Here is a 17260-nt window from a genome sequence, read left to right as displayed (position 1 = left end):
CTAAAGCAAATTATGAAAAATTATTTTTTTATTTGTTGTTAATGAAAAAAAATGAAATGGTTCTGTATTTATCGTGAGATATACATCTCAGAATAAAACTAATATTCAATAATTATATTTAATATAAATTTATGTATTATATATACTATATATACATGTTACATAATATATATATACATATATAATACATATTTAGCTCAATTATACATTACAGTACTAATAAAAAAAGTTGCTGCAAAATTCATTGGAAACATTTTATAACACACCACACAAAAAATCATTCCCTACCTTGCTGTTGAGAGTTCTCCCAAACTCTTGATGGCCAACTTGTTCCTGAATCAAAAGCTGATGTTATTTAACATTGTAAAGTGTAGTAGCAATAAATAAATAATTCTCACGATGAAAATGTAGTCAGTTTTTGTATTTCCCGCAGTATGGTAGAAATGAAGTAGTAGGTATCGTGCGCGCCGTGTTGTGTAAATCGATGCGCCTCGACCGCGGGCTTTTAGCTACTTTTAGCCCACTCCAATTTTTCTGCGTCCCGGTTTACGGACTTTTTGCTTCGTCTGAACCTTTAGAGACGTCACGATGTTCAGCTTGAGAAATTGGAATATTTGATGAAGGTGTCTTATCCTAAAATATCGTGCTCGATAAATTACATTCTCAAATAAGTTTGTGAATTTTTTCTACAACAAACCAAGGGGGATATGATTTTGGTTTTTCACTGTTCAAGTATTGGCCCGTGTCATGTCAAACAATCCGTAAAAAGATTAACATACCATTTGTAATATCAATGATTAACAAGGTTTTATTAACCCCGACAATTTGCGCTCAGCAATACGGGAAATTATACGTACAAGCTGTATAATCATATTGAATAATGAGAATTAACGCTACAAAAATGAGTACTCCGATCGAGGAGAAGATTGATCAGAAGTTGAAGGTGAGTTAAATGTTTCGTTCTATGTAATATTTCGATTAATTAATTGTAAGTTTTGAAAAATAAAATATTACAAACAGAAAGATACACGTTGTGGTACATTTATTATATATTTGCACTTTTAAAGATTATTTTTTAAGCATTCAACATTTCGAGAGAACTTAAAAATAACGAAGTAAATGGAGAAAGATAAGTTACTAAAAATAAAAAAAATTACATATGATCTGTAATTATAATTGTAGTATATATGGTGTTTTAATAAAATAGTTTTATTTATTTCACTTACACACTTTTTAATTTATAATTTTTTAAAAAGGTGAGGAGTGGAATGGTAAGTGTTAGTGATGGAAAGAGTAAACCTGTGCCAATGCGTTTACATCTATCTATGGAAGTTCTGAAGCTTCAAAGGGAAGATTTAGAGGTAAAGTTTAATACCGTTATATTCTTAATAATATTGGTGAAATAATTTTATAAATTATCTTAAGATAATACTGATTTTCAGCAGGCAGCAAATCATAATAAACCACCTTTGGATGCTAAGGAAAGAATGGTTCAAATTTTCAGACAAAAAGTTGGAGGATTAGGATTAAGTATAAAAGGAGGAGCGGAACATAAACTTCCTGTTCTCATATCTAGAATATACAAAGGTCAAGCAGCTGATCAGTGTGGGCAATTGTTTGTAGGAGATGCAATTATTAAAGGTATAAAGCACTTATATTTATATATCTTTCAGATAAATCATTCTTTTTCTCTTTATAAAAATATGGTTTTCTTTTAGTGAATGGAGAATATATTACTGCATGTAATCATGATGATGCAGTGAACATTTTGAGAAATGCTGGTGATATAGTTGTTTTAACAGTGAAACACTATAGAGCAGCAAAGCCATTTCTCCAAAAAAATGGTAATTTATAATTTTATGTATTTATTCATTTATTTATGTTAATCCTATATAACATCTGTTTATTATTGCTACTAGAAAAAGAAGAAAAATTAGATAATGTAGCAAATGGTGGTTCAGAAGATGAATGGTTATCATCTAACAGACAAGCTGGTAGTCCTAGATGTGGTCATAGTAGACAGAATTCTAATGCATCTGTCTCTTCAATGCAGTGTAAAAAATGGGTGGATGTTATAACAGGTTGCATTGATCTTAAAATAATTTTTCATAGCTTTTAAAAGAATTTAAAAACTAATATTCTATTTTCTTTAGTTCCATTAATGATGGCTTATGTGACAAGGTATATCTTTGGAACAGATAAATTAAGAAGAAACGCGTTTGAAGTACGAGGATTAAATGGTGCACGCACGGGTGTAATACACTGTGATGATAGTGCCATTTTAAGTCAATGGTTGAAGTACATAACCGATAATATTACTGGCTTAACCCACCTACAGGTAAAGTACTCGGTGTTTTAAATTTATTAATTTTATAGATAAACGTAACAAATGTAAGGTATGTTTATAATTACTATCAGATGAAATTATATAATCGCAACTTCGGAGTTGGAGAACGTATCGAATACATGGGCTGGGTGAATGAAGCAGTAAGCAATAGTAATCAACCATGGCAAAGTTATAGACCAAGATTTTTAGCTTTGAAAGGACCTGATTTATTATTATTTGAAACACCTCCTGTAAGTATACACCTTGTGCATATTTAATTGATTCAATTGAAATGTTATTTATGATTTATTTTTAGTGCAATATAGGAGATTGGTCACGATGTGCGTTAACTTTTAAAGTATATCAAACGATGTTTCGCGTAATGCGAGAATCTGAAAATGTAGACGAAAGACAACATTGCTTCTTAGCACAAAGTCCTGGTAAACCTCCGCGATATCTGAGCGTTGAAACTAGACAAGAACTTTTAAGAGTGGAAGCAGCATGGCATACTGCAGTATGTTCAGCTGTTACACATTTAAAAGTTAGTAACAGTTTTATTATTGTATATAATAAACATTCAAGTTTAGATTGTCATTATTATACATGTTTTTTTCATAGAGTAAAACATTTCCGGTCACTTTTAACGGAAGAAGCGCAGGATTGACGTTAGAATGGACTCAAGGTTTTACACTTTCTTACGAAGATATTGGAGAAACTATATGGCGTTATAAATTTTCTCAATTGAGAGGGTCTAGCGACGATGGAAAGAGCAGATTAAAATTGCACTTTCAAGAATCTGATAGTATTGCTATAGAAACAAAGGTATTAGTTATTTATAAAGAATAATGAAAAGGAAAAAATAATTTGATTTTTTTTTTTTATAGGAATTGGAATGTTCTCAATTGCAAAATTTATTATTCTGTATGCACGCATTTTTAACCGCAAAAGTTGCTGCCGTTGATCCAACATTTTTAACATCAACAACACCGTAATCTCAAAGTAAGTATTATTGCCAAATAAATCAGGATATGAATCATTGTTCAATATTCATATACTTATATAAACGTACAGATTACGATAATTAATTAATTAGAACAAAGACATGTCAAATACTAGTCAATTTCCGGGAAGTCTTTATTGTTTTTGAAAAATTATATTAATGCTTTCAGCTTTATTTCTATGGAACTTAGCAATATTAGTTACTAAAAATTATTTTATTTGTATATACCATTGTGTACCTTGTTATTAATTAAGCACTGCTATTTATTTTTTTTTATATTTTAATGAACTGAAATTTTTGACAAAATTTACAAATTTACTGCGATATTTTTTATCAAACATGTAATATAAATATTATTTTAGTTTTGAAAGCATATTGTTTTGTAATAAAAGAAAGCATATGTTTATTTAGTGTAAAGAACGTTTAGTAAGAAATTTAAAAACGTTTCAATGCGCTCGTTCATGATTTTTAAGTTCCAACGATAAGACGGTCTTCTTTGAACAGTGTCACACATTAACGTGTTAAGTTATCTTTCACGTATATCTGGTGCCTTAAAAACCATGAACAAGGTGTAATTAATAAGTTAAAAAAAAAGAAGCATCGAAATTGTATAGTTCTTTAGACCAGCAAATTCTATGCATTTAATATCAATAAATATATATTTAACTAGAAAATTTCATCTTATGTTAAAAACAGAGATATGTGATTATGAGATTATTAGCATGATATCAATTTAAAAACAGTATTAATTTAATAAAACAAAATCATGGTGTAATAATGTAATAGCAATAAGTAGTTGCAGTAGACCATGGTGGCTGTCCAATAAAAAATTTCTTTACTAATATATGAGGGATAGATTACAGGGGCACGTATGAATTATCTGAAGCTTGTTATTGAACGAGTTTAATAAAACATTGAATTGTTAATTCGTTTCAATAAAATTTAGCAGTGCATTTTCAACGAGATTTTTTTTTTTCTCATTATATTCTAATATTATTGAAAGTTTCAGTGTTACTAAGTCGAGTAAGTTCTGTGACATCACACCCTGTGTAATTAATCTATCGATTTGCAATTCTATTTAGAGCAATAAGTGTAAGAACAAGAAAAATGCTGTCTAGATTACAAATTGCACTTTGTATTAATCATGATACACAATTCTTATTATTAAGATATAACAAGAATTTTATCACACCATTTCAGAAAGTAACACAATAGTATGTGCTTAAAATTACATACTTCAACATATTCTGTTCAGCAATTTTGAACGAAATTTAATTTTCGTTATAAATTTTAAGGGTTTCCAGTTACTTGTAGAAAGTGCCTATACAAATACATTATATATAATACAATAGGAACTATAAACAAAATTTGTTTTATACATAATGTAATTAATTTTACCTAATTTACTCTTGAAACTTGAACTATCATGTTACCATGGTCGAAATTTTGTGTAGCATAATAGTTTATTATTTTAAGGCACTTTAGCGAAAGAATCACCTTATGTTTCAGTATTTTATAGCATTCTGCGTGTTTAATTTTTCATTTAGAAAATGACCACTTACATATAATATTGAACGATAATACAATTAGAAATTAAGTAAAACTTATTACTGAATTTAATTACAGAAGCATTGCGGTGAATTTTTATCTAGTTCAATGTAATTAGCAAGAGCCAAAATAGTCAGAAATACAAATGCAGGAAAGTACAGTTGATAGGCAACTACTTGTTAGACTTGTAATTAATAAAAATGTAATATTTAAAGACGTAAAAATACAAGTGAATGCATCCAGAAAGAAATTGTAACTATATATTATAGTTATTAAATGCAAAACATGTTACAGTCTTCTATAATGGCATTGCTGTTTTTTATTGTATATGTACATCGCATGCATTCTATAGTTAAATTTAGATTATAATGAAATCTGCACAATTACATTATATAGGTAAATAAGAGAACAGGATACCAAACTGCAACAGTTAAACATGATATTAGACAAATTTATTTCGCATTAATTATTATTTCGAAGATCTGAAAATGCAATCGTTCAAGAAATCTACTAGAAATCTTATAATTTATAAAAATTAGAATCAAATATATACTTTAAAACAAATACATACATTATTAAATGTGCATGATAAAACAAAATTGAGATCATAGACAAAATTCATATTGTCATAAATTTTTTAACGATTCATTATCATTAAGTATTTTGTTAAAATTTTATAAAATTGTATAACATTTTAACTAATTCTGCAATGTATTGAAATTTGCGTACATATGTTATTTTGTGTAATATGCAAATTTTAATGTAAATAGGAAAGCATGGCTATACATTTTCTAAATATGTATTAAGATTTAAGTTTAAAACAAACTGTTATTCTGAAATCCCATTTCTCCTTAATTTTCATTAAATGCCAGAGAAAATTTGTTTCCCTAATGATGTTAGATTGATGTGGGATTACAGAATTAATGACTGCTAAAAATAAGAAATGCAAAAAACATTCTTATCTTATATTTTAAAATATAGTTTATGTGTTATAATGTCTATCCTCCCATTGACAATATGTTTTAAAATATATTATTGTTAGAAGTTAAACAAATAAATGTAAAATTATTTTTAAATCCCTACTACCCCCATGTACATATATTTTTTATATCAATTTAAATTTTAAAGTATTTAAATTTTCTGTAATAAAAAATTTGTTTCATCAATTTTATTATTTTATCAATTGTTATTCACAAAGGATTATTTTATAAAACAAAAAAAAAATATTTTATTTTGATGTGGGAATATTCACGTGTAGTAGTGTCGTACTTTATTGAATTATACGTATATATACATATGCATACATATGTATAGTCCGAAAAAGTACGGCTACCAGCAATATACCTATAGTGTAATAAACAATGAATATTAGATATCAAGAAAGACATAGTGATATTGCTTGTATTAAAAACAGCAATTTGCCAATTGAAAAGAATATTTCTAATATTCGAATCGAGGGCAGAATCGCAGAAAACGTATTTGCTATAAAGTGTCAATTTGTATATCAATATGGCGGCGAATCTTGAGGAAGAGCAAAGTTTAAGAGAGTGCGAGGAATACGTACAAAGACACAATATTCAACAAGTTTTAAAAGACTGTATAGTGCAGCTGTGCGTGGGGCGTCCTGAAAATCCTATATCTTTTTTGAGAGAATACTTTCAGAAACTGGAACGGGTGCGTATCGAATCACGTTTCACAAAAATAACCTCACATTTACGTTCTTTCATTTATTTAATGATTGACAGTGAATCGTGATAGTAGTTTAGCTGTTTATTACTTGTTGTATTATTATATAGGTAGATATTTATGATAAAACGATCAATAGTGATAAAATACCACATAAATAATAAATAAATGCATGCATAAGGGGACTGTCAAATGATTACTTATTTGCTGACACTAGTTTGTAATCAATCATTATTAGCTACCTGATTAATGAGATTAAATAATACCTTCATGTATAATAATTTGCATTATACGTGCACGACAAATTATGCTTACAACATATTTACATGTTTTACTTATGACGCAAGCTGAAGATTTTATTTATTTTTTTAATATTGTAGCAAAGTAAACATTGTATTCAAAAGTGCAAAGTATTTTTAACGCGAATGAATAGCTTATTGAACATTTTACGTGTCGTGTTCAGCTTAAAATAAAATTGAAAATAAAATACATTTATTTAACACTTACACCTTTTTAATGTTTGCTAAATGTTATTAGTTTATTGGATATATTCCTCAAATGTATGAAATTATATATCTAGTATAAAACAAAAATTTTTGTCCAGTGTCTGCATCCATAATAAGAAAATATCAAATTACTTATTTTTCCTTGAAACTATACAGCATTGTCCTTGACAAGATTTGTATCTTCGCAAACAGGGACATTCTTTTCAGCTGTTCCCCTTTCCAACTGTCTATATATCACGTGAAAGTATATCGTCCAGAATGATCGATAACATTTTTCGTTTCTCGACGAATCGAGCGGGAAGGAATCCAAACGTAGTGTTCCGAATCAGTGTAAGAATAGCAGAATAGCAAGAATAGCAGATACATTCTTGATACTTTTGCTAAAATCTTACATAAATTCATACATTGACTAGTAGGTCTGTAGTTTGACCAAAACTTTACACTTTTACTGTAACATATAGAAAAGAAGAGTTAGTATGCGCGATACAGGGGCTGCTCTAAATATAGAAACTGCTCAAAATATAACGAGGAGCAACCTTAGCCAACGGCGAACGAAAGTCGCGTTTAACGAGTTCGTGTAGTCCTCGAAAATGTGCGAAGCGCGCTGCGACAATATGTTTTAAACGGGCAACGCCGGAAGCATGTTGTTCTGTATCAACTTTTCGTCTGCCAACGAGTTATCTGTTGATCTGACTGTACACCGACGAAAGATTTTCTACTGGTGTCTTTATTTTCCAGCGCATAGCTCGCGAGCTACCAACCAGGGAAAGATCGTGTCGCATTAATCGAATTTGGTGAGACCTTAGAAAATTCCAAAGTGGCGCGGTGAACGTCGCAATCAAGAACGATCGTGTCTCGCGCTTCGTACATTAATTTCGTACGTCCTTCAAGAAACACTTTTTCAAATTCGCGTGTGCGCAAGAGTCGAGTGTCACGAGAAGGATACATATTAGGTGTAATCGGTGGAAAAACCGCGTTTGTCCCGTGCCGAAAATCGACAAAATAATGAGCGAGGTACGATCGTGGAATTCGGATTTTACGCAAAATTCACTCGTGCAATCTTAGATGGGCGTTTCGTAAACTTGCATAGCTTTTTTTTATAATAGACAAAAATAATCTATACTTTATGCTTTGATATTTAACACTGACACATTTGAATTGCTTTGCTTCAATAATAAATAATTAATACTTTATGGCAATAAAAATTTCCCGTAAGATTTTTAAACTGCCTTTGTTAAAGATCTATATCTGTGAAATTTTCATTGCAATATAATACACCACGTGTTAGGATCACTGACCGAATAATCTTGACTTTGTTTCTCTTTTAATTTAATTCAGTACTATTGTTAGCATATTAGTAGCATGTATAATAACGGAACATCTGTAGTCAATAACATAGTTGAAACAATTGTGCCACTAATGGTATCAATTCCATGCGATAGCAGTTCAACCGTATTATGTTTTCGCGTGCATATATCATTCTTGTTAGACTAAACAAAACATGTAAAAGAAATTACTTTTTTAACACATCACAAAATGAGTAAATTGTTTAGAAGAAAGTAGGTGTACAGAATCACCATACATCAACGATCTGTCTGATGTTTATGTATTATGTCGTACAACATATTTACGGTGGTGCAGTTAACCGTGAAAACGCCAAGTGACCTATGACATTATTTGCTTACTTCACGTTGATGCTCATCGTTGGTAGGCCGTATAATATTTTACCTAAAGGCTTATATAATTTTACAGTAAGCACCACCCAACTTTTGAAGGACAGGGGGTGACGCTTAACGCGCGCGTTTAATTTTTGTCATCTTTCCATTTTCTTTTTTTTAAATAAAAAAATACATTGTAAAATTCTCAGCAATTGCTAATGTTTTGCATGACCTGCTCCGTACACGCGCGTCTTTTACTTTGTACGTATATTTAGAAAAATTAGAAGAGCCCTCGTGAATTCATTAAGGGAAGGACGGAGTTGCGTTGCGCATGTCTAAGCAAAATTGACTTTATACCGCCTTGTTTTGCTTACGCGGCTCAACTTCAATTTGTACCGTGCGTTTTTATCTAAATCGAACTGAGAAAAGAAAGACATCAATTTACCTGTACGATCAGAGTTAGTGTTTCAAAAATACAACTTGGAGAACATCAACTTCCGACATGGTGCAGCAGGCAAGTAAAGTGTAAAAAAAAAAAAATACGCGGATGGTGTTCTAATACTTATTCTCCTTGCAAAATGACGCAGACTCAAATCAAGGATAATTGGGTTTGTGACAATTTGCGAAAGAAATAAATACGTTTCAGGAATTGAGTAATAATATCCGATCCCCTCGAGTGCTTTGGGGACAAGAATGAGATAGAGTATAAAAATCTGATTTTCCTTCTTTTGACGATTCATAAGTAATAAAGTCGTTATTGATTTTATTCTACGCCTAAAAGACGCGGAAGCAGATATATTTTGAAAGAATAGTAATCAACTGATTTTTAAAGTGACGAGTGTTGATGGTAGAATGCTACGAAGCACTGATTAAATCATTTTTTATTTCAGGAGCAGGCTCACGATGCGAAGCAACAAATTGCAACCAGTCCAGAGGATACAGAGGACATACCTGCCGGGCAACAGGGTCCTCAGGTTCCTCGACGCCGAGGAGGCATATCTGCGGAACCGGTTTCTGAGGAAGATGCGACCAGTTACGTTAAGAAAGTCGTACCTAAGGACTACAAAACAATGGCTGCTTTGAGCAAAGCGATCGCCAAAAATGTTCTTTTCGCTCATCTTGATGAAAACGAACGTTCCGACATATTCGATGCTATGTTCCCGGTCACGTTTCTACCTGGAGAAGCAATTATTCGTCAAGGTTATTATTAATATTATATTCAATATAAGATTCGTTTTCGTTAGGAGAAATGTCTAGCAAGATTTGATGTAATTGAAAATTTTGTAATATAAAAAGGTGACGAAGGTGACAACTTTTATGTAATCGACCAAGGGGAAGTTGAAATCTTTGTAAACGGAGAATTGGTCACAACAATCGGTGAGGGTGGAAGTTTTGGTGAATTGGCATTGATCTACGGCACTCCACGTGCCGCTACTGTTCGAGCGAAAACCGATGTGAAATTATGGGGTATTGACAGAGACTCTTATCGTAGAATTCTTATGGGTTCTACTATAAGAAAACGGAAAATGTACGAGGAATTCCTGTCCAGAGTTTCGATTTTAGGTAACCGTGATTCATGTTCTGCGAATACCAGCCAAAAGTATATATACTATTCGAATATCTTACCAGAAAATTTGTTGCTTTATTTTTAGAGTCTTTGGATAAGTGGGAACGGCTCACAGTAGCGGATGCTTTAGAACCAGTAGCATTTGATGACGGTGAAACAATAGTCCGACAGGGTGAACCAGGTGAAGATTTTTACATTATCGTTGAAGGCACAGCTGTGGTTCTTCAACAACGCTCAGAGGGCGAGGAACCTACGGAGGTTGGCCGCTTAGGGCCGTCTGATTATTTTGGTAAGCTGTTTGTGTCGTTGGAATGTAATGACTAATTTGAAATTAATTGATATTCTCCTCTGGTTATAGGTGAAATTGCATTGTTATTGGACAGGCCGAGAGCAGCAACTGTAGTGGCGCGAGGTCCATTAAAATGCGTAAAGCTTGATAGAGCAAGATTTGAAAGAGTTTTAGGTCCTTGCGCAGATATTCTGAAACGCAACATCACTCAGTATAACAGTTTCGTGTCCCTGTCCGTATAAATTGCCGTACAAAACAACATTATCAGTCACTCAGATTCTTTTTATGGAGCTACGTTTCACTATTAACATTTTTTATTTGAGTAATATGTAAGTATTAACTGTCTCATGCCAGCTAACGATATATGTTTTAAGAATTATATATGTTGATCATCTAAATCTTATACGTTTCATTTTCATACTTTTTTTTTCAGTATAAATTTAACGTAGATCTCAACTCTAATGATGATGGGTCTAAATTGAAAATTTAGAACATCTTTTACTTTTAAATCATTGCATTTTGTTCAATATCTCGATAGATCTGTTTTTCAGATTTAAAAAAAAAAAAAAATAAAAAAATAAAATAAACATTATCTTATATACTTTGAAAGATGTCAGTAACATATATAGTTTTTATAACACAATTTAATTAATTAGAAATGCCGTAATACATAAAATCATTACGCACTTTGAATACCGTAACACGGCACTGTAAGAATTAATCTTTGAAGTCTTTTACACGAACGTTTTCCTAATACACGCAAAAATTTGACAAAGTTTTAGTAAATGTGTGTTTACCTCGCAATATTTGATGTTCGAAGCAATGAATAAAACAGGAAATTGTATTATTAAATTTTCGAATCTCGATTTTTGTTAATAATGATATTTAATTTTATTATTTATTTATTGAATTTCTTTAAAATGAATTTTATAGTTTTATAAAAATGCGTGAAATGATTATTATGTGCATTTCATGTCGTAGTCATTATTCATTTACACACGTATATGTGAATGGTCTTGGAAAAAATATTTAAAAAAATTCTGATATAATATCGCACAATGTTGTTCGCAACCTGTACGCAAAAGATGAGCCAAGCGATTTAAAAAAGGATCCCTTAAAAAATCACGATCTGAACATCTGTGAATCATGCGTATATTTCAAGGAAAATTGTTACTCAAGTATTAATAATAATAATTAAAGTATCTAATCATTTCTTTTAACGAAACAATTATTTCAACATTTGTATGATTCATATCGGGCATTAGCAGTTTTTTAATCCTCTGCTGCATACAATTCATACAGTTCAAATAATTTTTATTATAACAAACAAGTTACATAGTAACAAGTAATTGTATTATGCAGAAGAGAGTTAAATATAAAATTTTCCTAGATGCATTGCGAATTTTTCGTGATAAAAATATTTCTTTCTAATTAAAATTTTGATGTAGTGTTATTTTTAACATAACATTAAAAGAAAGAAAGAAAGAAAGAAAACGAATGCAATCTAAAGCACCCATTGATCCGTAATTTTGTCGATTGGCAAAGTTAATTTATACATATACATTCAATCACCAATATACTGTTCACCTATAACGAAAATAATACAGGAACAATTGAATATAAGCAGATACATTAATGTTTACTAATAACGACATTAAATATTTTTCATATACTAATTAATATATAGTTTAAAACGCAAAACATGCTATCAAATTTTGTTGAGTTTATATCAGTAACAAAATTATGATTTAAATGCTTTGCAAGACTCATTAGGTTTTAACACAATATACATAATATCCGAAAATTAAATAATTTATTATGCACAACACGTCCGAATACGATCATACAATGAAATGTCTTTTCTTCTTTCCACTACTACTTCGTCTCAACTCAAGACAAAATCCCCAACACTCGAGAATCGATAAACAAACTACGTACGAAGAGAAAAAAATTGATTGTCCCGCGGTAAACACTTAAAAAGATAAAAAGAATCACTAATCACACGCGAATGGCATTTGCTACCAATACATGTGTCCTGGTTTAAAAGTTCGTGCTTCTTGATGCTTGAACATGTTACGTTTGACATCGCCGGAGTAGATGACCTCTTTGTTGTGTATTCAACACTCCAAAGTATAAACACTCGTCGATTTCCCTAGATTCCTTTCGTTTCATTCTTCACGGAGTATCCAACGTGTCAACATCCCTTCTTATGTCCGCAATTATCCTTTAACCTTATGAGAAAACCCTTGACATTAATTTAACGTTCGATATTTATGCTCTTCTATTTTCGAATCAATCCCAATTTGTCGCGTTTGGTGGAATTAGAATCACCGGATTTTCTGTTGGGCGTGGATGAAGTTGTAGGTCCGCTGTAGGAAATTTTTCAAGCTTCTCCACCCCGTTTGAAGTGGCAATGAAAGTAGCATCCTTGTAGGGCGAAAGCACTGACGAATAGTTAAAAAATTTCTGATCCTTTGAGGATATTTGTTTAAAAAGACGGCAAAAACATGTAAGGTTAACGAAGAGAGAGAATTGGTTTGTGATCGAAGAGAATTCGAAGATCCGACCAAACGAAATTGTGTATCCTTTCCTTTTCCGTTCCCTTTCATTTTTTTTCTCGCGTGATTTACCACGAGCTCTCCTCGGCTTCATACCGAGTGTGTGTTTTTATTGAGGTAGTAATGGACGATTAAAACAATCATCCTATTGTTTTGTACAATTTTTTTCAGCCTCATAGAAGAATCTTCGTTTTGTGATTATGAACGGTGGGCTGAGATCGAGACATATATGTATATATACAAATTGTCGCGGGGAGAGTTCTCATTTACAAACTGTTGTTCGACTGGATTAATCGTCGAACAACGAAGAACAATGATATCAGGGGACAGTAAGAAGAATTGTGTATCGTAACAGGTCAATGTATAGCATGATATATGCACATGCATATGCATATGTATGTACAGGGACATACGCATATATCGAGAAACACATGCATATATAAATTCAGCACAAGAATATGTGCCTACACAAATGTGCACGATAAGTGCATTTGGTTTGTTTTTTAACGACATCTTCCACGAGAGAAGAGCGCTGTTGCTTTACCAAGCACCTACAGAACCACTGCTTGTCTTGCAGTCGATAAGATGTTGTTCTGGATCAGCATAAACCAACCCAAACTCATTGACAAATTCATAAAACTTGTCCAAAGATTCAAAGGCCAATTCTGCTACGACGAAATCAACCGCCAAATTTTGCCGGTAGCTAAACAGCAGAAGAAATGTATCATTAGACAAATTATGTAATAAATACATGTGTATAAAAAAATAATTCTACTAAAAATAATTAGTTAACTATAAAACTAGTTATTTCCAGCTACAAAATCCTGTAACAGAAATCTATACATGATTATAATCGTTAAAAAAAAAAAAAATTATTTACAATCGTCCACCTTCTTCCACGTAACAATGTACGTCCCTGAAAAGTAATGCTCCATTTCTAGGAGAATTTGTTATTATATATATATACATTAGGGATATTTAAATATATTTCCATATACTGAATAGAAATATACTTAAATTCTGAATTGAAGTATACTAACTCTTAACATGTATTACACTAGAAAGAACTATCGAATATTGTATATTTAATTTCGAAGTTATATCGTGTAATCTGCGAAAGAAAATACTGTTTATTGTTAATGTTATTTGTACTTCAAGTATATAAGTTAAAGATATTTGAGCAAGTATAAATGAATAATGATTACTAAAGAATCTAGTACGTACGACTTGATCATGCACTTCAAGGCATTCTTGCGTTCTCTGGCAACAAACCAATCCATCAGGAAGGCTGCCATCCTCGGAGCAGAAGTGTATAATTTGAAAAAAGCATGGAAATTACCCAGCCACCAAGCCGAACGTACTTTAAGTGCATGTTTTATGCACTCGTCACGCTTGTCTTCTTCCGACAAAGCCGCTAAAATGGTTGTTAGATCTGTAACAAAAATAGTAATTTTCTTGCATGTTTTTTTTTTTTTTTTTAGATCTGTAGCAGTCTTCGCTGTCCTGCGGCCAGGTTACGGATCGTACTTGGAACGTTAATTGGTAAATATAACGAACTGGATGCATACCTTGAGTATTCTTAGTGAAGATGTAATACAATATCCGGTACGCGATGAATTCACACCGATTCTCTCCTCCGACATCTTGGTAGAGCATCCTTAACTGTGTTTGACACTGGTTGAATTCTTCATGATCGCCTTTTTCTAAAGCTACACGGGCGTGTGTTTCATACACGTGGACTGTAAATGCATCTCGTATACCTTGGACGGTAAGATCTTGACGAATGGATTTAAGTTGATCACAAGCATATCTATAGTCTTGTTCAGCCACCCATCGCTTCTTGACATGTGCCAAAGAATTTTGGAGTACACTTACCGGTCGAACAGCGGAGGGAGCTGGAGCCTGTAAGTATATACAAATATATTAATAACAAATTGATTTAATTGTTTATAAATAGAATATGGAAATGAAATCTTACAGATGTTAATCGTAAGTAAGGTTTTTCAATGTCCTTGCATATTCCTACGATGTGAAGTCCGGTAAAATCAAAATCCGTGGAAGGATCATCTTTAACACCGTTGCTGACAGTCCTAGAAATACTATCGTTAAATCTTGCAGCGCGTTGTTGTAATTTCTCCTTGGATCCTAATTCCTCCGTGTTGCCTGTAGCTAAACCAAATTCTGAATAGAAATGTGATTTCATCTGTTTAGTCTTCTTTGCTTTCTTGCTGCCGTGACTCTGTTTGTTTTTAGCGGATTTTTTCGTTTTTATAGATTTATAATCGTGTTCCCGATCACTAACGTTGGACGAAGAGGACGTACTACGCCTGTATTTTCGTGATGGTGGACTACGTGTATTCGAACGTGACCTCGACTTGGATCTCGACCTCGACCTCGATCTCGACTTCGATCTTGATCTTGATCTTGATCTAGTCCTCGACCTCGACCTCGACCGTTTGTGATTCACAGAGAGACGCGCGCCATGCCGAGCCCCGAGAGAAGTAGAGAGACCTGACTTGCGCAAGCCTCCCTGTGTATTCAATAGCGGATTCGCTAAATTATTCAATTTTAACGTTGGCTTTTGAGGCTTTATCGTCATGGTCATACGTTCACTGTGAATACTAGGCAAAGGTTCTTGGTCCCAATCCTTCACCCAAAGCGAGCCATCGTTCGCAGCGCGAGTAATCTTTCCTTTTAATATAATTTCAACTTGATCCTTGTCGACGGCCGTTTTGCATTTCTCGTAACATCGGTTTACGTAATTCTTCAAACTGTCCGGCCATTCTCCAACCGGGCTAGGAGTTGTCACAACAGAGGGAGTACCTACCGCTGGAGTACCAGCACTAGGAGTTGTGTTAGCAGTTGTAATAGCAGGTGTAGTAGGGGTAGGGGATTCTTCAGCTGGTGGAGGAGGAGCCGCTACTTCACGTTGGGCGGGGGGTAAGGGTGGTAATTCGGTCTTCAAATTCGAACCGGGTACAAAATTTGTCGTCGGACTATTTGCCTGAAAGCTATTGTTGAATTGAGCCGCTAAATTTTTATTCCTCTTACGTTTTTTCTTTGCAGCTCCACTATTGCCGGATGGAGAAAATGTTAAGCCATTCTTTTTATTTTGTACATTGAAACGGATCTGGTTATTGTATTCTGAAGCAAAAAAAAAATAACAACAAAATATTAGGCTAGTACCTGGGAAAAACTTATTTAAATCACTTGTACCAAGATGAAACTTACGGGACATATCACTGTGCATTCCATTCCAGGTACCATATGGAAATGAGTTATACATATACCCTGGATGAGTCTGTATCGACGGTTGGACTTGATTGGTATGTTGCTGAGATGTCTGCACAGAAGGTGGAGGACCAGGAGGCAAAGGTGGAAGATCTGCATCATCATCTAAAGACATTGGAGTTCCAGGGACTGGTGGCTGCTGATGTAGCTGCTTCCCTTGATTATTGCTCTGCTGTTGTTGTTGCTGTTGCTGCTGCTGCTGTTGTTGTTGCTGCTGCTGCTGCATCTGCTGTTGATTGAAAGGTTGGCCATACCCAGGCATCATTGCATGATAATAACTAAATGTTTGTCCTTGATGGGGTACACCTTGATATCCTGCTCCATATAATTGCCTATAAAAAGAATAATATTAGATTAGTTAATGTTCAAATATTTTATGTCATATAGGTGTGCCTAGATTTTATTTAAAGATATTTATAATACGTGTATTAATCTAAAATTAGGTCAACATGAAGTTCTTTTTCAAGGCATGTATATATATATATATATCTTTATCTTATTCGTATTTTTACGTTAGGAAAACGTTTGCTATAATTAGCTCCGAATTGATCAACATCATAGAATCATTCGTAATGATTCATGAATCTTTTGTTCGTAACATTATGATTCATTGGATTTGCCGAGTAATAATTCGGAGCTAATATTGTCGATATCGATAGAAAATTACCCTGAATACGAAGGAAACATGCTGTGAATATTGTTTGGCGAGGGATATTGCCATGCCATGTTCGCCATTGAGCCTACTCCGAGTTGGGGCTGTTGCTGAAATGGCTGCTGTTTCTTCTGCGACGCTGTAGCCTCGCCCTCTGACATACCGAGGAAAAAATCAAA

The 17260-nt window shown here is 32.9% G+C and overlaps 3 protein-coding genes across 10 annotated transcripts; 2 read left to right on the top strand and 1 right to left on the bottom strand.

Annotated features, from left to right (window-relative positions):
• Positions 1–542: 542 nt before the first annotated feature.
• Positions 543–5913, top strand: Syn2 (Syntrophin-like 2). 4 transcript variants are annotated; one of them, XM_034328634.2, is made up of 11 exons: positions 543–943; positions 1257–1361; positions 1443–1641; positions 1719–1844; positions 1920–2081; positions 2154–2338; positions 2419–2577; positions 2643–2867; positions 2945–3148; positions 3211–3325; positions 3496–5913. In XM_034328634.2, exons 1-10 carry the CDS (start codon positions 881–883, stop codon positions 3316–3318), a joined length of 1536 nt encoding a protein of 511 aa, XP_034184525.1. In that variant the 5' UTR covers positions 543–880; the 3' UTR covers positions 3319–3325; positions 3496–5913. The 4 variants fall into 4 exon arrangements, with proteins under 4 accessions (XP_034184525.1, XP_034184526.1, XP_076549340.1 ...); XM_034328635.2 differs by having other exon boundaries at positions 4953–5501; XM_076693225.1 differs by lacking the exon at positions 3496–5913 and having other exon boundaries at positions 544–943; positions 3211–3484.
• Positions 5914–6169: 256 nt separating this feature from the next.
• Pka-R1 (protein kinase, cAMP-dependent, regulatory subunit type 1) lies at positions 6170–14912 on the top strand. 5 transcript variants are annotated; one of them, XM_076693248.1, is made up of 7 exons: positions 7209–7860; positions 9000–9238; positions 9615–9924; positions 10021–10287; positions 10377–10580; positions 10650–10909; positions 11014–11173. In XM_076693248.1, exons 2-6 carry the CDS (start codon positions 9227–9229, stop codon positions 10820–10822), a joined length of 966 nt encoding a protein of 321 aa, XP_076549363.1. In that variant the 5' UTR covers positions 7209–7860; positions 9000–9226; the 3' UTR covers positions 10823–10909; positions 11014–11173. The 5 variants fall into 5 exon arrangements, with proteins under 5 accessions (XP_076549356.1, XP_076549351.1, XP_076549363.1 ...); XM_076693242.1 differs by lacking the exon at positions 7209–7860 and adding an exon at positions 7867–8080; XM_076693241.1 differs by lacking the exons at positions 7209–7860; positions 9000–9238; positions 11014–11173 and adding exons at positions 6170–6548; positions 14620–14912.
• On the bottom strand, positions 10649–17242 carry LOC117606323 (leukocyte receptor cluster member 8). Its single transcript, XM_034328662.2, has 6 exons — positions 17097–17242; positions 16370–16761; positions 15117–16282; positions 14707–15040; positions 14363–14570; positions 10649–13841 (listed from the first exon to the last, which is right to left on the bottom strand). The coding sequence occupies exons 1-6, from the start codon at positions 17240–17242 to the stop codon at positions 13679–13681; spliced, it is 2409 nt and encodes an 802-aa protein (XP_034184553.2). The 3' UTR covers positions 10649–13678.
• Positions 17243–17260: the final 18 nt, after the last annotated feature.

This window comes from Osmia lignaria, chromosome 1 (assembly GCF_051020975.1).
Source record: "Osmia lignaria lignaria isolate PbOS001 chromosome 1, iyOsmLign1, whole genome shotgun sequence".
NCBI lineage: Eukaryota > Metazoa > Arthropoda > Insecta > Hymenoptera > Megachilidae > Osmia > Osmia lignaria.
The sequence above is the reverse complement of the archived record's forward strand: the minus strand, read 5'-3'. Positions and strand labels throughout refer to the sequence as shown.